The following is a 22,452-nucleotide window of genomic DNA, read 5'->3' on the forward strand; positions in this document are numbered from 1 at the left end:
ACACCAGCACACAGCAAGGGGAAAAACCAGGCAGAATTAAGAGATCTGTGCGCACATTCTCTCCAGTTACAGAGACATGGTGGGATAGCTCACATGACTGGAATGCTGTCATGGATGGCTACATCCTTTTTAGGAAAGACAGGCCAGCAGTGTGAGGTGGTGGAACTGCTCTTTATAGGACAGAGCAACTGGGATGTACCGTGCCCTGCCTCGGGCTGGGTGAAGAACCAGACAAGAGCTTACAGGTAAGAAGCCAACACATAAGGGACAACATGGGTGACACTTCTGTGGGTGTTTGTTATAGGCCACCCTGTCAGGAAGGGGAAGTCAATGAGGAATTCTCCAGTCAGCTGGAAGGAGCCTCACAGTCACAGGCTCTGGGGCTCATAGGGAACTTCAGCCACTCTGATCTCTGCTGGAGAAACAACTCTCGGGCAGAGAGGAGCCCAGGAGGCCCCTGCAGAGCACTGATGGTAATGTTTTGACACAGGTGGTAGAGGAGCCATTGAGGAGAGGTGTGCTGCTGGACCTTGTACTGACAAACAAGGAAGGACTGGCTGTGGATGTGAAGACTGGGGGCAGCCTTGACTGCAGTGACCATGAGATGGTGGAATTCAAGATCCTGAGTGAAGGAAGCTAGGCTGTAACTGGAATTACAGCCTGGACTACATGAGAGCTAACTTTGGCATTCTCAAGGCCAAAGGAATCTGGAGGAGAATCCTATGAGTTACGGCCCTAGAAGGTAGGAACATCCAAGAGAACTGGTTAATACTCAAGTAGTGCTTCCTCCAACCTCAAGATTGTTTAATTTCTTATTCACAGGGATGCACCAAAGGGGGCAGGTGCATCCCTATGAGTAAGAAATCAAGTGAAGAGGACAAAAGACCTTCATGAAAAAGCAAGGAGCTTCTGGCAAACCTCAAACAAAAAGAAATAGTATCAAATGTGGAAAAAGGAACAAGTGACTTGGGAGGAACACAGGAATACTGTCAGAGTAGACAGGAAAAGCGATAAGAAGAGCTAAGGTCCATTTAGAATTAATGGGCAATGGATGTCAAGGACACCAGAAAGGGCTTCTTCAAGTACATCAATAGCAAAAGGAAGACCACGGAAAATTTGGGTCTACCCATTTGGGAATTAGGTGGGTGCCCTGGTGACAAAGAATACAGAGAAGGCTGAGATACTGAATGCCTTCTTTGCCTCAGTCTTTGCTAAGGGCAACCCTTGGGAATCCTAAACCATGGAGGGAAGAGAGAAAGTCTGGCTTTCCCTTGGCCAAGGAGGAACAGGTAAGAGATCAGGCAAACCTGACACCCACAAATCCACGGGCCCCAATGGGATGCACCGACATGTGTCAAAAGATGCTACTGCTAAGCCATTCTCTATCACCTCTGAAAGATCATGGAGAACAAGAGAGGTACCTGAGCACTGGATAAAAGCCAGTGCTGCTCTACCTTGCCTTGGTGAGGCTGAGTTGGGAGGATTCTGTCCAGAGCTAAGGCTGCTCAGAGAAGTTCTAGAGTCTCCTCCTCTGGAGATATTAAAAAGCTACATGAACATGATCCTGTGTAATTGGCTGCAGGTGAACCTGCTTTAGCAAAGGAGTTTGACTATGACCTTCAGAAATCCTTTCCAATTCCAAACATTTCATGACACTGAGATTCTGTGACTCCTCCTGTTTCCTTTGGAAGCATTTAAAACGCACTAGGTGGAGATGTAGAGTAAACCAGGGCACCACAAAGGTAGACTGTTAAGTCCTGTTTACAAGTAAAGTCAAACTCCCAGATCACACTCTGAAAAAAAAAATGCCACAAGCCTCACACTACAACCTTTCACATACATGCTAGCACAGCTCAGACCTACGGTGTATTCCATCTCCTGAACTTCTACTAAGTATTTTAATGTACTGATTTTATATTAATGTATTTATACTTTACCATGTTCGTTATGCCAGTATCAACCTCCATTATGCTCACTGGGGATCACAGAACACTTAAAATCAGTCAGTATTTGATAGCTAGGCTACTTTTGCTGCTCTACTTAGGGGTATGCCTAGAGGTAGGGTTTTTAAACCAGAAAGCCCAGAGCTCCATGCACACTGCAGCTGCAAAAGACACGCCAACAAGAACATGAAACTGCCACAACATGGCTTCCTCCACAGCTTCTTCCTCGGAGCCAGCCTTAGCCCAGGGCTGTGTCAGGGTTAGGGTTACTACCTAGGGTTAGGGTTCTGCCTAGGGTGAGGGTTTTTAAACCAGAAAGCCCAGAGCTCCACGCACACTGCAGCTGCAAAAAGTATCCTAAGGGGAACACAGAACTGCCAAGACATGGCTCCCTCCCCACCTTTCTGCTTGGCACCAGCCTCACCCCCATGAACCTTGTGCTCCCTCAGGTAGGGTTAGGCTTATTCTTAGAGTTTGGGTTATGCCTAGTTTGTATCAACCATTTGTCTGTCTTGGTGCACATCCATTTGCAGCAGAGGCTTGTCATCACCTCCCCAACTACACACAGACAATGGCCAAAGTTCACAGCCACCTAACCCTCTGGTAAGTACTTTGAGCCTTATCACAGACACTCCACACTTCCCAAAGTAGCAGACAGAGGTTCGATGAACTGAAGACTACAAGTTCAGCTGTAATACTTTTGGATTGTGTTACAATCAAAAGGTTGCAATAAAATCCTCGGATATGAAAAAGTGATTTCAATGCTGGGGTTCCTCTTTGAATATTTTTTGGGTTTACTTAGGTTTTTTTTAAGTGCCAGGTCACTAAATCACTAACTTGCAAATAAGAAACAAATGAAAGCTTATCTTCTCTAAAATGTAGTGAGCTTTGATACAAGACCACTTCACAGTATTTAGCTCACACTGCCTATAAGCTGTTCACTAGCAGGACAGAATACAACCTATCAGCTACAGTAAATTCTCAAAGCTAAAAGATACACCTGGCTAGCAGCTACAGACTGCAGCAACTGAGATGCCTTCAACTTTATATATGATGGGGCAGTCCAAAAACTTGTTGCAGGTATGCAATGCTGATCTTAATCCCAGGAATCTAAAAGCATCTCTTCTAAATATCACCCTGCCCCTCATCTTCTGTAGAATTACTCCTGGTCTACACCTGGCTTTAACCGATGCTTTAAGTATAATTTTCTGGGGCTACTGAATATTAATTCAAAGTCAGTAGTCTTTACTGATGGGTAGGATTAGTTCTGCCCAAGTCCTGGCCCACTGCTGTGTTTCTAGATCTCAACTAGTTTAGACAATCTCTTCTGAATGAGGCAGATATTTCTATTTTCTTTTCTAGCAAAACACCACATCTCATTCTTCAGTGCACCGAGCTCTGCTTGTCGAACTGAAAGCCTAGTATTTAAAAGGATAGGAGCCAGAGTTACTTTGTGCCCTTTGTTCCTGTACATGAAAGCCATTCATTAGACTGACCCTGCTAAGTGGTTAAATCCAAGCAAAATGTCTTCAGCTGTAATAACTGCACTGTCATAATAAGCACTTATTAAATACCTTATAAAGATTGTAGCACTCATTGTCTTTACAAGATTTTTTTCTCTGTCTTTAAAAGTAGCTATTAAAGCTGGTTATTTTTTCTTAGCAGCTTGGAAGTCGTGATTTTGACTGCTCTCAGAACAAACCTTAACAAGGTGAGGACACACATCTAAATTCAGACTGTTGCCAGAATGATTTGAGTTGTTAGTAATGACGATTTAATACTAAATTTTGCCTTTGCCTCTATTGTAATTTTGGGACTTACAAAGGGAAAAGCACACATAATTTGCCTTAGTCTATCAACTTGTGAATTTCCTGTAGAGCAGACTCAAAGTGTGTTCTTGATTGAGGGCAAACTCCATTATTTACCTTTGTTGTTTTGTTTTTTTTTTTAAAGCAGCAAACAGCAACAAATCTAAAGGCCACCTCCTGAAATATACCCTGCATCAAAGAGGGCAGGACAAGGCAGTCTGACAGTCTTTACTTGAGGCTTCCAAGCATGACATGGCTTTGAAGCTGTTACAGCCCCCACTCAAACCCCCTTCTTCCTACTGCAGCCTGTGCCAGCAAGTGTAGGAGTTCTTGCACTCAAGAGTTTCTTCAATGACAGACAAAGTTCCTCAGACTTGACTTTGGTTCCAGTGGGATTCTTTTTTTCAAATGCTTTCCAGCCCTCAGATGCAGTTGTTAAAAAATACCTCTTTTGTAGAAACTGAATGCAATTAAGTCAGTTAAAATTCACCTGAAAAAAACATAGCTAATCTGCTTTTGTTCTCCAAGAGTTTCAGTTTCCCAAATGAAAGGGTTTAGAGCACAGTAAGATATTCTTCACATGATCTAGGAAACCCGGTCTACTAATTGCAGAGCGTGGGTTTCATTTGGCATTCCTGTGAAAAGACTCTCTCTCCCCCAGGGCCGTGTGTAGCTGATGATTACGAACCCGTGTCCTCGCTGCTCCTCAGCGTAGGGAGCTCCAACACCTGTTGCAAGTGAACACCAGAGGGAGCAGTAAACACTTGTTTGGTAAGAAAGCTTCATATTGGAGATGGAAAAAAACAAGGAAAATAAGGTAAAGCAAACCTCGGGGAAACTTAAAAATGGTTACTATGTGCTGCACTTTCAAACTACAATATACTGCTAATCCAGTTTAAGTCCTCACCAGTGCAGAGACAATGAAGATCTAGAGCAAGTGTGCAGATACGAACACTATGAAGCAGGCTTACTTGCGCCACATCTCCCAGCCCAGCACTCCACACCCCTACGACACCTGATCTACAAAATCTTCTGAGACTATCAAGCATTTATGCAAAATCCTGTGTGCATTTAGATAGATTAAATGGAAATGCAAACATACTCAACATAGAAAAGATAGACACAGAATGGAATGTGACAAAATAGGTCATGTTTACTTACTATACATAAACACACAGTTCCAACTCTACAGGGTAAAAGCAAGAACATAGTTAAGAGACATACAAGAGAAGATGAAATCAAAGATTAATATGCTAACATACCAGCAATTAACAAGTAATTACAAGACTATCTCAAATGTTATTCTACTTACCTGACAAAGACAGTTAAAAATGCTTCTGCATTGTTGCAAAACCAGCAACAGAAGCATGGCCACAAGCGTAACCAGAACACATTCCCACCTCCCACCTTCATCCTTGCACTATGGCATGCAGCCTACCAGGCGTAGAAGTTCCTACAGTGTTTGTCACCAGACCCTGGCTTCAGCAGGGGTGCCAAGGGCTTAAATTAATTTCCTGACACAAACGGAAATGTTCCTACCAGATCTACTGGACACTTGGATTAAACTGGTTTCTCAGACTGCCCAAATACAAGTCACAGTGTTGAGGACCTTGAGAGTTAGCCTGCTGCTGTGAAACTGCAGAAAAGCTTGGCTCACCACACCATGCTGAGTGCAACCCAGGACTGCAGGTATTACAAAACCTTCAGTTCTGATTGCACTGGGTTCCCTGCAAGCACACGCGTCTCAGGCAAAGAGACAGAACTGACCTTTAGCGGAAGCTTGCTTGGCAGGTGGCTTCAATACCTGTCTGGGGAATCCTAATTATAATGGACCATTTTCATGCAGCACTTCATTTAATAAAGACATTTTCCCCCATGGAGGAGACTTGCTCTGTCTGAAGGACAATCAGAGATCAAGGTTTGATGACAATGGATTGCTGGTGATGAAATGAGCTTTTTATTACCACAGTTCCGGATGTTCCTACAGACCTGTTCTTGCTAGCCAGCCCAGGAGTGCATTGGCAGCACATCCTTACAAGCATGGATGATACTCCATTGTTCAGACATCTATACAACCCAGTCACAGCTTTTAGCATTGACTCAGAAACCTGCTTTACCTTTATGTTTGTGTTGAATGAGCAACAGGGCCAACTAGAAACACAAACAAGTGAGACGGAGGTTTCGAACGTGAGAACACGCTGCCCCGAGGCTATCCTTGCACACAGTTTTCTTCTGGCCCACAGTCTACACTCTTCAGCCCTTGGATTAACACAGATAGTCACTGCTTCACTGTGTGCCACTATTTGCTCATAGCTAAACATACAAATTGGGCATCTCTCAGAAGAGCCACAAAGGAAAATCTAGACTCCTGGGTATTTGGTATGCCTCTAATTCTGGCTGCTGTCATGCCAGGCACTTAGCGTGGATGATGTGCCATGCTGTGAATCCCCACCATCTGCTGCTCGTTAGATGACAAAGGCAGCACATGCCATATCCCCACTAGCTGCTGCTCGTTAGTGACAAAAGTCATTCTGTGTTCTCTCTGTAATAATCTAATACAAAGATGTACAAAGAGGCAAAGGAAAGAGGAAACAGAGATGACAGAGTAAATTATGAGCTTAACTAAGAATACTAATGCACTCTTAAATCTCAAGATGAGAATCCTTCCAAGAGCAAGACGCAGGTCTTGGCTCCAAAGGAATAGGTCAGCAGGTAGGAATAAAAGTCAGCACTAGAGATAATCCATTTACCTCAAAATGTTTCAAAACATGCAAGCACATATTTCTAGGCTCTTCCATTCAGGCTATTTATTTTGCAAACTTTTGTACCTCCATTCCTGATAACAGAAAGAACTGAGTGCTGACAGCATGCAGCTCCCCTGACCAGGGCAAGCACTAACACCAGCTATCTATAAAGCCTGGTATGCAACCAGAGGAGGATTTAGGATCTGTGCAATCAATCCCTCCAAGCTTCACAGGAAAGTCCTATTGGTAAAGATTCTGCATTTGTGAAGAGGAGCCTCAGCTTCCTTTATAAATCATCTACACACAGGTGAAAAGCAGTAATAATAGCAATACTTCAAAGAAATGTGCATGACAGATACTGGACAACAGGCTGAGGAGCAATCCAGTCGATGAGAACCAGAAGATGGGAATGAACTACAAAACAGTTCTCCACTGGGGGATACACTGATGACAGCAGTTTACTCAAACTACAGAGAACTGGAAGTACTCACAAAACATTCACATTGATATGGTAAATTAATCCTTTTCAAGCTCAATTAGTTGCTTGGAGGAAGAAACAAAGCAAGGTTGTTCTTCAAGTAGTTCTTATGTACCACAATAAGAAGTCACTGTCTCAGCTTATTCCTCCCTCACATGCTTTTCCTCAACCCTCCTCCCCAGACAAAACCAGGTAACATTTTTCAGTCATCACATCACCATTAGAGAAGGTAAGAGTATGAGAACTGTTCTGCGCACTAAACAGCACAAGGACAGCTGGCATGGGATGCATTAAGGTGACAGGTAAGGGCACAGAGAAAGAAAGCACGGAAGATGACAGATGGTATGTGGGTGCATGGGTTCTGTTAAGTGTGGGAGGTGAAGGAAAGGCCATAAGCAAAGTGACATGGTTAACAGAGATGGTCCTGCAGAAGAGAGAGAAAAGGGACAAAAGGAAGAGAGGGAACAGTTAAGACATGAATGGACAATGTGCAGGTAATTCTGCTTTGCATCTTATTTCCTCCTCACACAGACCATCACTTTTACACTTGCTGGCCACAAAAATCCAGAATCAGACCCAGAGTTCAAAGCTTTCCTGTTCAAAGGGGGACAGATAGGATGAGATGCTAGAGCAATGGAATTGATAAAATATTGTTGGACATCCACATTCAACTGTAAGACAAATCAGAAGAGAAATACTTTCCACATAACCACACATGTGTGCATGACTACTTCCTCATGGTCATGACATAACACAGCATACTCTTCTTCACTACAAATGAACCCTGTAACCAAGCTCCTACTCACACACAGACATTTTTAAACAAGGTTAACACTTTTCAGTGTGAAATAGTTACTTGATGAGGAATCACAGACAAAGCAGCTTAAAGTACAGCTGTGAGTAGTAACACACTGGGAACTCAGCCATCTCATGCTGCTAATGCAACTCCTATGGCTTTGTGCTCACCATCAACAGCTCAGCTACTGCAAAGCAAAATCACAGCAGAAAACAAAGAACTCTAATTTTGCTGCAAGGTAAGTTTTAGGAAGGAGAGCCCTGTTCTGATGGAAGGAAAGTAACAAACTGTAGACTAAAGTGATGAAAAAAAAAAATATACCTATGAGGCTGCTTTTCAACACCTTATCTCTGAGCTAGGAACAAATCTAACACCAGATTTGGTCTGTATAAGCCCATCCAACCTCTGATTACTTAATAATGTAAAAGACTGGTTGGAAACACTACAAATGTGGAGATTCAAATGAGCACTATCTGCATTCTGTTTTGGCTTATCTGACCTGTTAAGAGCAGGCCAGCATAGGATTCACATCGATTGCTCTCCCTGCAAGCCTCTTTTGTATGCTAGTTTTACATTTGTGAGGGTGATCCAATAGCAGATAGATGTATGGCAAGAGGAAAGAACAGTCTAATTATCTCCATCAATTTGTGCAGGATCAAAAGATTGCTCATCCAGGAAACTGTCAGCCAATCAAGCCGGATAAAAGTATTTGAAAAAAACCCAGGAAGGACAGTTCTGCAGCAACTTAAAATTCAAAGCTGCAGCATAGCCTACATCACTGAGGTTTATTTGAGTCTGTGGTGACAAGAACAGCTTTTATGAACTGCCATTTTACAGCTATTTATATTTTATTGTCAGTTACTATGTTTATTACTGTCTGCAATTCACCAGACCCAACTGATTTTGGTAAGGAAATTTTTGAACAGAGAGTCACAAAGCATATTTTCTTTTTACTGATTCCTGAGTAAATACCCAGTCCAGCCTTCATTAAGAAAATCTTCATAAACATCATCTAATTGTATCAAATGAAAAAATTTATGCAAGGCAGACAACGACAACATTCTTAGAGACACAGAAACTCCTGGTGTATATCCTATAAATACAAAGAAGTACTGTCATTCAGTTTGTTTTAAAAAGTAGAAGCAGCACACCAAAAGTAATGCCAGCAGTCTATTCAGGAGCCAAGTAATGAGGAACCTGAGTCACACAGCTGTTGTCATCAGGAACATCTCACTGAAAGGTACAGGTTGAACTTTAGATATTTTTATTCTTGCCAAAGCTCCCACTGATATAATTTTCTGCTAGGGTTTAAACAGATATGCATGACATTGATCAATCCGTGCAACAGGCCTATCCTTTAATGTCAACATTTAAGTGTGAAAAAAAATTAAATTAACCTGTCTTCAATGCTGCAACACAAGCCTGATGCCTTACAAAGACTGCAAAGCATTAGATACTTCATACAGGGAGTTTTAATTCTTTAGCAAGTGAGCAAAGCTCACTGGCCTAAAGCAAAACTATATATGGAGATTTACACAGCACAGGTATTAAGGCCCCATTATTTAAAAGGGATGGATTACTGGGGTTAAAGAAGAGGAATCAAATTTTAAAAGGCAAGAGTATTTAACAATTCAAGTATTTCTAGTCAGGTAATTTGAAAGAAGCTATTCTTTTTTTCCTTCTGCTCTATCAGCAAAGCTAATGCTGTCTTGGAAATGTCCTGGGAAAGGTAAGCTTATTATAAATTCAGTTTTAGTGTCATGAAAACCTCTGTAAAGTATACACATAGAGAAACCACATTTGCTACATGAAAACCAGTAATGTCACAGAAATTTCTCAGATGCTCTAGAATCACATGAAATTTGATTTTTTTCACTCTCAAGTGATTTCAAATCACAGCATTATGCTACAGCATAATTATGCTGTCTGGTTAGCACATGTAGGCTAGAAATTTTCATGTTATGGCCAGTAATGTCAACTAAATCTTGCTTAATACTAAGAAAAAGATGAAATCACAGATGAGAACCAGATCAGACTTTTTTAGCTCTCTAGAACTAGAAGTACTTTAGGAAGGATTAAAACTTAAAAACACCAATTAGCAAATTAATTTAGCCCACTTTTTAGAAAGTTATTGCTAAAGTTTATAGAGTTAAGAATTGCATTTTGATTGGAGATAACAAAAATCACAGGATACAGTCAACAATTTTGAAATGGAAGGAACTAGGTTTGATGGTAGTGAAGGTCAACTTACAGCCCTACATCAATTTGCTGAAGCAGTACATACAAGATACCTAAAAATCACAAAGCATCATGGAAGAATTATAAGTCAAGTCCATCTCAATTTATCCATCAGTTCAGGTACCTCCCCAAGTGCTGTATTAAAACTGGACCTTGAAGAACATTAAAGATCTGAAACACTAAAGCCTGAGTGTTTTTTCCAGCAAGATCCAAATGAGGAAAGTGGCAGCAGCTTTGTTCCTCCTCTAACACAGAACACAGCAGTAACACCAGTTAGCCAAGCTCTGTGATAAAAAGCATGATAAGGTCACAGCAATGGTCACTTACGGCATTCCTTCTCATCACTGTCATCAAAGCAGTCTGGCAGCCCATCACACTGCCAGGTCCCTGGGATACAGCGTCCATTGCTACACATGAAGTTTCCAGGAATGTTGCATTCATTCGTGAAGTTATTCCCAGGCAACAGTTGGCTGTCTGCAGGAAATGAAAGAGAGGTAAGTTCATTGAGGATTTAACAAAGGCAGCAAAAGCTGTCACTGAGCAAGCTGTTTATCAGTGGTTGAATAAAGATTAAACAAATGGACCCTGATCCTAGTTATTTTGTCATTACCCCATCAGTATCCTGCGCCTGGTACTTGGTAGCACTTTCTTTTTCTTAAATTCTCGTTTTATCTGTTCTCCATTCTCTCTCACACACTATTTTGCCAATTTCCTCTTGCTATTTTCTTTCTAGGAACACACATGCAACCTCTATCCTGGTCAAAGCAATGTTTATTTTTAAAAACTTCTCTCTTCTTCACATGGTCAGTCTAAACAGAATTAAAAAAAAGAGGCTACATGAACTCAGCTCTATCCTCCTATGCTTTTGTCAGATTAGTACTTAGCTTGCAGAATATTTTGTTGTTGCTGTTATTAGCCAAGGGCTATGCACAAGGTAACACACTAATTCATACTAGATTTTCAATTAAGTTTTAAATATAGTGCTTCTGGTCAAAGTTAGAATTGAGCTTCTTGGTGTCAATACCGTCCCCTGGCACAGGCTAGTAAGGCAGCTGGCACACTGAGTCTGCCAAGTAGAGGGGGGACAGTAGCAGGATACTGGAGATCAAGAGAACAGTGAGAGACAGAAACTGAGAGATCTGCTGTCAAGGTTAGGCACAGCATTAGTCAGCCATTTTAATCTACCGTTTTTCTCATTTTGCGCATTTTCTTTTGGAACGCAGGTATCACAGAAACATGAACGAACTTCAGTGAAGGAAGAACAATGACACCCAATGGTTTAATAAGCATCAAAATAGCATGACCTGTCACAGAGCTGGGAGGAAGCTGCAAGACAAGGCAGAAAGTGAGAAAAATAATATCCTTCCCCTCATATTCCAGACTAGTCCCAGGCAATTACTTGAGTAGGTAAAAACCCTAGAAATATAAACCTTCCCAGGTAAGGATGTCCTAAAAGCATGTCCCCACTGTCCATCTGTATACCTTCATGAGTCAGAACCAGGAAGAACAAACTAAGCTGACACTAAGCCTAACCACTTACCTATCATTTATCTATGTTGAGGATAACCACATTATTTTTGGAACTCTGGAGGAATGGCAGAGTTGTAAGTGGTTCCTTCCACTGCCCATCCCTACGCCATCTTGCTTACTGTTGCTCTTGGAGTCCAACTCCTTCCTCTCCCAGGAAGGCCTGAGCACTCAGGGCAAGGAAAACTATTATGAACACAACATGGTGAGTGCCCCATTCTTCAGTGCTGCACAGGGCACAGAGATCACAACTGCCAGCATAAGAAGTTTCAGGTAAGACCTTTTTCCTAGTTCATTCCTGAAGCCCCAGGGAGGAATCTGCTTTGTACAGGCACCTTTGGAGAACACATCTACCAAAAAATTAAGTTTTTTAGCATGATTAGTGCATGAGGCTTTTTGGAAACTTCTGAATCAGCCAAATGTAGATTGTTCTCTCCCTCCCCCACAACGTATCACAATGCTCCATCCATGACACAGGCAAAACTGCCAAGCTGCACATCACTATTTCAAAAGATACAGAGGAGTGCTTCAGGGAGGCAGTCTCTTTAAATCTATGCCTGTCTCAAACAATGTACTTCCTTTCAAATGTTATTTCTTGCAAATGGCTGATTTTCCTGGGGATGTTTCAAGAATCTGACAGCACAGAGCAGATGCCATAATGGAAATTTGCCCTGAGCTGTTAAAAGACAATGTAATTCAGAAAAAAAAACGTGGAAATAAGGTCTCCAGAGCCACCTGTAACCCTCATGTTGTATGTAGCACCTTAAAGAAAGAGAGTGACAGCCACCAAAAAAGCATGCCCAGGCATGCAGCTGGCAATTAGACATCTTTTAGCAGTGTCATTCAAACCTCAGTTTCATTCCCTGGATCACTGCTCTTCCCATGGAGAAACAGCAGGTTTGCTCTCCACACTGTTACAGCCTACAACACACTGGAACACTCATCTCCATCCCAGTCAGGCAGGGACCTCACTGTTCCCAGCAGCTCCTGAGGAAACGCTACACCCAACTTAGCCTCACGCCTGAGTCCCTGATTTTAAATCAGCAATGGCAACAGTTTGTCCTTGGCTACTCATGCCATGCAACACTGAACAGATACCACGCTGTCAATCAGCACACCCCCAGGCTAGGGCAGCCTCACAGCGTCCCTGTTACCTGCGTTCTGCACTTCTGTGTTCAACCAGGGAGGACTTTGATGTTGTTTAAGGCATTTTTTTCCCGTTACAACAGTAACCAAACACATTCAAGCTCAGTCTTTGTATCACTGACATGTACCTGCTAAGTAATGACCAAATGGAAATTGCCACACTCAAAGAGCTGCAGGGTGAAGCTCTCAGGATTTGCACAACCTTTTATTAGCAAGCCACTCGCAGAGCATGAACACCACCTCTGCCTGCCACTGGAGAAAACCTACCACAGTAATACAAAATTACAGGATGCCATTGTCAGATCAAGATAGGAAAGAGATACCGCAGTATTCTTTGCAATGCAAAATCTCTCATCCAACCTGCTCCCCTTTCACATGGAAGCAGCACCTATTTAAAATAAGAAGTCCTTCTGTGAACACTTAAGTGAGACTTCCTCTTGACTTGGGCAAGTTGCTAGCTAAGAACCAGCAGCAGGTCTCACAGACATCTGTCCCAGCTACAGAACTGCTTTTGCTCCACGAAGCATTTCTCTTGGTATTCCCAAGAGAAAACATAACTGGATATATCTCAAGTACTGTAACACCTTCTGTGCAGAATAACCAAACGTCAGCTCCAATCAAATCTACTACTGTTATCCTGCTGAAAAGTTTCAGCCATGATCTCCACATTCCTTTAATGAAAAAATTTAGACCAAGCTATCTAATTTTAGATATTTTTAGTTTCAAAAAGCAAAAAGCATGAACAAAAAACAGCTTCCCTAAAAAAGCATTATCAAGTCCCTGTTCCTTTCAACAACTCCTTTAAATAAATGCCACATTTCTACCCTATTAGACTGAAGCAATATTCCAGGAACGTGTATCAAATTCTGTTACCCAGTAAGTTATTTACAGGATTTCCTTTGTCATTTAATAACCTTATCCTCAATATTCTTTTAAAGCAAGGATGTATTACTAACCCTTTCACCGAACAAACAAAAGATAGCAGCAGATCAGGATAATTGCAGACAGCCCTACCCAAACTTTGCTGAGGAATGGGAACAGGGGAACTCTGACTCAATCCAGTTTCAAAGCAACCAATACTTCTCTTAAAACACGACCTTTATCAGCTCCTAGGAGAGTTGCATGTTACAGACAGCAATTTGAGAGTCACAGCCAATGCGTCTAGAAACTTGTTTAGTGCATTACTCCATGCCCAAAAAATCCATTGGTGGATTAAAAAACTGTCAAAACAATGGCACATGTGGAACTGCTTTAAATGGTATTACCCCTTCTGCTTTCCTCACACTTTGCAAGTCTCCCCTAATGGACCTTAAAAAAAACTCTCAAAGAAATCCTCAGTGTGGTCCTCAGCTCCCAGCCCTGAGGAATGTGATGCTCCTGCCCACTCAGCGCACGGCCCAGTGCAGGATTGCACATGCACAAGGAGGAGTAGTGTCACAGATACCCAGTACAGACATGGAAAGGACCAAAACACATCTTCATGTCCATTTTTTAACAAGGACCATAAAGATGTCAGGTTTTGTGTAGCCAACTTGTGGCACTGCCTGTTAGCAGGGGCAGAAGCTCCTTCAATCTGGTAGAGCTGGCATTCCAAAGTTGACATATTTACCCTGCAGCCTCTTTGATTAATTTTGAATTCAACCCAAATAGGAGCTACACGGATGTGTTCAGTTAAGTAAAGGAGGAAGTAAAGAAGGGGAAAGTAGTCCATTTTCACTGCAACACATTGCTCACTTTAAGCAGCATACCATCTGGGCTGAATATAAAAAAACGGACTCATGTTTCACTCTGAAGGGGACTGAGTAAGGAAAATCAATCTGTTTCAGCAGCCACTTGCAAAAATGTTGGTATCTAAATATTTAATATTCCCCAAAAAAGAATCAGGGGAAAATAAATGAAAGGAAAAGTCATACTGAGCAAGCACTTCATACTGTATTAAGAAAGCAAGCCAAGGATATCCTTCACAAAACCACCTTTACCTGAAAGCACTCCAGAGAATTTTGTACACATTACAGAACAGATCATTACTGATCACATAGCTCTGTATCAGAAAGTATAATCATTAAGAGCAGGCAATCAGCTTGGCCAAGGAGGTTTTAAGGAAGAAATACAGGACACATATGTGTTCATTGCCCTCAAGAACAATGCCAGTAACGTCAGCCTCATGGCAAAAGGGATCCATTGCCAAGGATGAAGCATGAACTCTTCACGGCCAAAGCTTTGGCATGTCTTTTGTGGAAATCATGGGATCTTCATAGGATACTTTCAATGGATTGCTGCTTAAAGCTTTACATATGTGAAGAGAAGTATTTTGATCAGGCTGGTGTGTAGCTGTGAGGCTGAGGGTTACTCACGATACTTTCCTGTCACACCATGCACATATTATACTCCGTACTAATTTTTAATTTCTGCTTAAACCTTTCCCAGGTATAAATCCTCACTAAGTTTGATTTAAGCACATCAGAAATCTGTTTTAACTCCACTGAAATCTGCAACATGTTATGAAAACAAATGGAGAGAGACTACAGCAAGTCAGTAACTGGAATTTACAGCAAGATGGCATCCAAAAGACATACCTTCAATACCTGCCAATACTTGATCACCAGCAAAAGAAATCACAAATAAAGAAAAGCCAGCAACATTAGCAGACTTGAACAAACATTATTTGATCTTCTTCTGTCATCTTAAAAGACTGTAATTAAGCACAGTCAAGTGACTGGTAGGCTGTTACAAGATTTGATTCCTAAGAGAACACAAAACTACTTCCAAATGCTTGCATCCAGTTGCTTCTGTGAATTCAGCCCCACAGGACAGACATTTCTTTTCATACCTCTTTATGTTCACGTGAAGCATGTGACTCACTCCATGTCTACTTTACAGAGATCTAATGCAGGTGATGCATTCAGAGGAGGAATTCAAAAGCTGAGCACGAAGAAAGTGCTTTGCCTATAAACTTCAGTTTAACATGCGCATGCACAAACTTCACTGGCAATAGAAGTGTCTCAGCAAGATAACAGCAGTGGCATTAAGGCAGACTTGGATTAATGCTCACTGCACTGAAACAGAAGGCAGGGACAATTTGTGCTTATGAGAGAAAGTCAGGACTCATGCAGTCACCCAGAGAGACTGTGGGACAAACACGTTCAACCTCTTAACTGCACTTCACCCCTTGTTTAAATGAAAACAAGGCACTAGTTTTGAAGAGGAAGGCACCCATACTGAATTCAAGCATGTAGGGTATAAAAAGATTGCTCATTAACAGCACCAAAAGGGTAAGGAAAATACATCAATGAGGGTGAAGTTTACTTTCCATCTCTCAAATAAACACCTTTGGTATTACCCAAAATGTTGTGTGCAGCTCAATGTTTATAAGTGTATCATGTAAATCAGCAAAAATGCCAGTCTTCAGTTTGATCTGCTTTCCTATACACTGCTGCAAAGGTCCTTGCCAGAACAGACGAAAAGCATGCCTGTGCACATTCAGGCTGGCTTTGGGAAGCAAAGAATAAGACAAGCGCTCTCTTGCTCTGCAGTGAAACCTCTGACAACACTTAAGCCATCTGCCACAAGGAAAGGACACCTGCCACTAATTATCTGACAACTTAAATCCCCCTGAGTAGTTTTAATCCCTATACTCCCCTATCCTCATTTAAACTGCCTGATGATTACAGTGCTCATGCTATATTAGAAGTTATGAGGGTTATTTGTAAAGGCAGATTGACAGTCCCACTGCAATACAAGTGCTCGAAAATGCTTCTTCACTGAAGCAGCAGGTAATTAGTGATTACTCAAGGAATTGCTCACTGATCAAGTTCGACTTCCCTCCTTCAGTTTTCCATGAGATGAGGTATATTTGGTATCTGGCATTTTCAAGATTTACCATGGATCAGTCTCAGCCATAAGACCAGAAACTCCTATGGTAACTTCAAATTAAATGCTAAATATTACTGAAGCAAGTCAAAGACAATGGGAAAACCATCCCTCTCAGAGCACTAAAATGGATAGTTTCTTTGAATTTAGACAGAAAAACTACTGCAGCAAGGAACACTGTCCATCATTCACCCCTTATATCCTCACTGCAAAACCTGACTTAGTTGAACTGGAGATCAATTAATCCATGACGGTCCCCACCATAAATAACGCAATACGCATAGAACAAAGTATTTTCTTTTAAATATCTTACAGTGTTAGTTGAAGCAACTGACACATTCCCTGTAGTAGGTGGCTGCATTTCAGCACTTAGCCATGGAAGCACCTTAATTAAATATAATCTTCTAAACCATTCCCTATTAAACAACCATTTGCTTTTTCCTCACAACAACGTGCAGGAAGTGAGCCGAGGTGAACAGGCTTACTTTAATCCTGCACCCTTCATGGCTGGATTCTATATTTGGGGGACTGGGCAGTTCACTAAAGCTTCCCCACTTGCTTGTCTCAGCAGCAGTGCAGCTGCTTGAGTATACACCAAAAATACATTCCCCAGGTCTGCAGGCTCTCGACACACCATGATGGAAGGGAAATAGGCTGTAGGCCATTAACAGTGCAGAGTGAACACAGTTCCAAACTAGTACATGTTTAAATAGAAAAAGGAAGCAGAAATAAATAAGGAGGAAAGAATAGTTTGGATTACTGAACTTGGTGCACCTCAAAAGACAAGCATTACCCAGCAAGAAGGTCAAATGGAGATTTTATGCTGCTCTTATCCAAGTTAGAGCTACCCACACCGCTTCCTTAAAGAAGCAGCAAAGATAAAGACATTTTATTTTTAATACCTTTGACAGACACCAACTACGTGAAGTCTAACAAGGGCAAGTGCCGGATTCTGCACCTGGGACAGGGCAGCAACCCTGGTTGTGTGTATAGATTAGGAAATGAGAGGCTGTAGAGCAGTGCCACAGGAAAGGGCCCTGGGGGTCCTGGTCTGTGGGAAGCTGGATCTGAGTCAGCAGGGACCCCCCCTTCCCCCCCAGGAGGGCCAACCCTGTCCTGGGGCCATCAGGGACAGCATCACCAGCCAGGCAAGGGAGGGGATTGTCCCTCTGCTCTGCACTGGGGCGGCCTCACCTCGACTGCTGGGGGCAGTTTTGGGTGCCACAATATAAAAATGACATAAAGCTATTAGAGAGTGTCCCAAGGAGGGCCATGAGGATGGTGAAGGACCTTGAGGGGAAGCTGTGTGAGGAGCAGCTGAGGTCACTTGGTCTGTTCAACCTGGAGGAGACTGAGGGGAGATTTCATTGCAGTCTGTAATTTTCTCCTGAAGGGGAGAGGCAGGTACAAGTCTCTTCTCTCTGGTGACCAGTGCCAGGACCCAAGGGAATGGCCTGAAGTTGTGTTAGCAGGTTTAGGTTGGATATTAGAAAAAGATTTTTCACCCAGAGGGTGGCTGGGCACTGGAACAGGTTCCTCAGGGAAGGGGCCACAGCACCAAACCTGACAGAGCTCAAGAAGTGTTTGGACAACGCTCTCAGGCACAGGGTGGGATTCTTGGGGTGTCCTGGGCTAGGCCAGGAGTTGAACTTGATGATCCTGATGGGTCCCTTCCAATTCAGCATGCTCTATGATTCTGTGGCATGTTGCTACAACAACACCCTGAGGAAAACATTATTTTTGTCTCCACAAAAACAAAAGGCTAAAGGATTTATACACAGTTATGCAAAAACCTACAACAGATCTTAGGACAGCATTTTGATTTCATTATTCCTGTCTTTCATTTAATAATACACTTGCAATTACTTGGCATCAGTTTTTGTATCAAACAGATGTGCCTATAAGAAATTAAATAGGGAGTAGGGGTAAACAAGTAGATAATAAGCTCATGTGATCCATCACACTACTCCAATTTCCAAAAAAACAGGCCAAGCTCAACATTCTGCCCAGAAAATACTGAGATTATGCCTGAAATATGACAGCAGCAAGACTAAGTCTGATTCATTCCCCATCAAATTTACACGAGTAACAGAAGAGCAAGAGAAGTGATTAAAAACCCCCTTCCATTTAACAAGAAGCACTATGGGTATTCTATTGTTTTTCTAACAACTGGGAGGGACTAGGTTTAAATTTCCTCACATGACATTCCCTGCCAATACAGAACCAACTAAGTTTAAGTTTCCCAGTCGGAATTAGAACATTAGCTTTCAAAGATCAAAAGCTTTTAATTGCCTTTTGAGACTTGCTTCTGCAAGGACTTTTTTGCAGTGTGCAGATGCAAGAGATCATAAATGGCTGCTGTTAATCACATTTTCTTGCTTAAAAAAATGTATTGAATTACCTGCATTTTGGGGCCTTCAGAGAAGATGGTTAGCTGTGCAAATTCTGGGATGTTTAGCCTTACTAGCTGGGCAAATACATTTAGGCCTTACACGGGACGTAAGAAAAATCCCACAGTTGCTCTGCCTGGAGGAAACAACTGAATTCGCTATTAGGTTATTTCCCCACAAGCCAGTGGTACTTCAAGCTCTTCTGTTACGCCACATGGCAATCACTTAAAGCCCTGCTCCAATGAGAATCAAGGACTGCCAAAAGTCAACTGTGAGGCTGTAAAAGTGTTATTTCTCTGAAAAAAACCCCAACTCCATAATGTCAGTTGCTCTAGGAACATTTTACTATGGCAATGGTTAAAGTACACTCTAACTTACACGCATAAAAACCACTGAAATCCTTTGGAATTGGTAGCTGACAATGGACACACTCCTCCCTCTTTTACATCCCACCATACAAAAACAACAATGCCCAAATATGCAGCAGTACAAAAACACAGAAGGGGAGAAAAAATGCTTCAGCAAAGTATCATCTTTCCTCTTCTTCAGTGAGTAGTCGCTCAGCACTTCTAACAATATTTAGTATTTCTGTAGTCTTATGTCTCAGCACACAGATCAGACACAGAATCAACCTTTGCAAGTGAATGCAGTTTAAGAAAGAGCTACATATTACAGGAAAAACAAACAAACTGATATCATTAACTGGTAGGCAAAAGAATGTTTCAGCCACCACGGAAAAAAAACCCCAACCATACAAAATTACAGTCTCTGCACCTATAGAGAGCCCACAGAGTCCAAGTCCATGCAATGATGACAGTATGGAATGCTACCGCTGCTCGGGGACAGAAACCCCATGTCAAACGTTTCTGTGCTGCTTTCTGTACATAGCTGATTGGCTAAAGGTGCATGTCCTCAACAGCTCAAGCTGATTTAAATCAGAGCAAATAGCCCCATCTTTCTTTAAAGCTGGTCATAAATTCCTGTCTTCCTCTTACTATCCACTTGCATAAACTCCACCACAGGTGAGCAGCAAGCTTTAAAAAACAGTTAACCTAGAGCCTGTAGTTCTCAGTGCTGCCTGAATCAACCCACCACAAAGTTTCAAGAGCTTATGCCATCACAAAACAGAGAGAAAAGGAACATGCATGCCCCTCCAGATTAAGAACACAAGAATTGTAGCCTTTCCTCAGGCTAAGTCAGGTAACCTAAAGCAAATGCTTCCGCCATTTTCAACTGCAACAGACACCACTTAGTCTACAAAGCTGCTTGTCTTTAACAACTATGCCACAACTGCTTCTTTAAGCAGCCAAGTTTTCAAGAGCACTAATTTCTTCTTGATAGCTGTGTATCAGTCTTCTCCAACAAGGAAAGCTGCCTGTCAGAACCAAACATGCCACTGTGTGTCCCAGCATACACGTAGGTAAATGGTGAAGGCTGGTTTCCCACACTGACATTTACTGGTGTCACAGGAACTTTCCTGTCCAACTACCCAGGAGTCACTCTGGCAGTCACACTCCTACTACCAGACTCTTTCACTGCTGGGACTGAAACCCCTACACAGTGGGTGGCTCCAGTGACCCAATGGGTACACTTGACTCTCTGAACACTCCACACTCACATCATCAGACAAGGTTTCTTTACCACATTAATCCTGGTTTCCCATAGTGCACTCTCAAATCTCTGGTTCCTTTAAGTAATTTAATCACGGTGCATAACACAAAACCAGCTCGAGCTGGTGCCTCTGGAGAGGGAGCCTGAGCAAAGGAATTCCTGTGCTTTCATACCCTCAGTCTGTGCTGCCAATAGTCTGGGGGTCTTCCTACTGAGTCCTTGGCTCCTGCTGTGTCCCAATGTCCGGTCACTTGGCCAGTGCCACAGGTCCCTGTGCTCTCTGCTATGGAAAGGGTCAGCACCTGGTCACAGCCCCTTCCTTGTCTGGTGCTCCCAACATTTCTCTCACATAGGGCACAACCTGCAGCTCCCACTGCAGCTGCACTCTCAGTGCCTGCTCCAAGTGTATCCTTCAGCACTGGTCACTGACCATTTCAAAGGTGTGCTAGAGACAAAAAGTGCAGGACTCTGAAAGCAAGCTCACTGTCGAATAGTGGTGGAGAAGGGAAACCAAGATGAAGTTGTGGTAATGATTATCTTTCTGATGATAGAGATTGGCAGAGGGACCTTCCCTCTGCAGAGTCTGCATTTAGGATGCGACAGCACATCAGGAAGGGAAGATAAGCTGTGCTACTGGTGGTAGTGAGGGAAAAACTTGGGCTCTGACACTGCATGAAAAGGTCACACCTCAAAAAGAGCCTGGAAGAGACAGATGCGTGTGAGGCTCCAAAGAGTAACCAAGCCCAAGTAAGACCAGGATGCAGGACAGAGTAACAAAACAAAACATCAACACTGTCCTTAACAATAAAGAAAAAACTCATAACCCTTCACTCAACAACACTGAGCTAATTTCCAAGTGTGAGGAGACTGATGACACATAACCATGATTTTCATCTAGACAAGAGACAGATCTGCAGACTTCCCCACCCTAGGAAGGCAACTCAGCTCCTGCTTTGGAGTCTTGCCCTAAGAGAAGAAAAGGAGACAAGAAACCTCTCTCCAGAGGCTCCTAAAAAAATCTGGAAGAGGGACAAGAACATTTTTCTAAATTCAGTGAATCAACAGTTAAAATTAGAAGAACCACCAGAAGAAAATCAGAGTCAAGGAAAGGCAGTAGTATAAGAAAAGGGACAGATTGTACTAGGTGGTAGTGATAGCACAGAGACAGTGAAGATGGGATAGTATTCCTAAACAGAAGCATCATCTGGAAATAGATGATAACCTCTTCATATACATGCAAATCCAACAGAGGTAGGAGCGAGACTGAAAAGAGGGCATACATGAAGACCATGTGTACTGGTTGACAAAAACTGATGCAAAGTGAACTTAGAACATCCCTGAATCTTTAAGGCGAAAGGCAACTCATTGCTTACCAGCTGCAAAATGCAGAACTAGACCCTGTTAGAAAAAAACAATTTTAACAAGACAAGCCAAAACAGAGCCTTGATTTCAGAGCATCACCAGCCTGGGTTATAATCAGCTGATTTTCATCTACCCTATATACATGAAACCATGACAAACCATGGGGCAATCAGAGCAACATCCTTCAGACAGTCCAGGAGCTCTCACCACTCTCACAGTATTATGGAGACCCCTGCTAACATACTGGTCTAATTTAACCACAGAACACAAGCCTCTTCAAATGTCATGCTCCAGGTCCACTTGAAGAGATTTTGCCATTACTTTAGAGTTGAGAGGTTTCTTTTTATAGAAGACTGTGTATTTGCACTTTTCCTCTACCTCTGGTCACATGTCCTCCGCTAGGTAAGCCTCAAAGAGAGTTAAGTGGGGGCAGAAGATGGGGCTCAGGAATGACAGACGTATACAAGTAATGGTTATTTATTTGAAGTTGGAAATTTCCCATCATCACTACCAGAGACCTAGAAAATAATAATTTCAAG

At 42.3% G+C, this 22,452-nt stretch overlaps 1 protein-coding gene across 1 annotated transcript in view; it reads right to left on the reverse strand.

Annotated features, from left to right (window-relative positions):
• LDLRAD3 (low density lipoprotein receptor class A domain containing 3) overlaps window positions 1–22,452 on the reverse strand; it is a gene marked incomplete at both ends in the record, with an annotated part of 104,785 nt that overhangs the window by 59,972 nt on the left and 22,361 nt on the right. The window contains one exon of the mRNA XM_084207887.1: window positions 10,335–10,481. Coding sequence (XP_084064013.1) covers window positions 10,335–10,481 — 147 coding nt within the window. The remainder of the gene's footprint in view (window positions 1–10,334; window positions 10,482–22,452) is intronic.

Source organism: Fringilla coelebs, assembly GCF_963513975.1.
Source record: "Fringilla coelebs genome assembly, chromosome: 6".
Taxonomy (NCBI): Eukaryota; Metazoa; Chordata; class Aves; order Passeriformes; family Fringillidae; genus Fringilla; species Fringilla coelebs.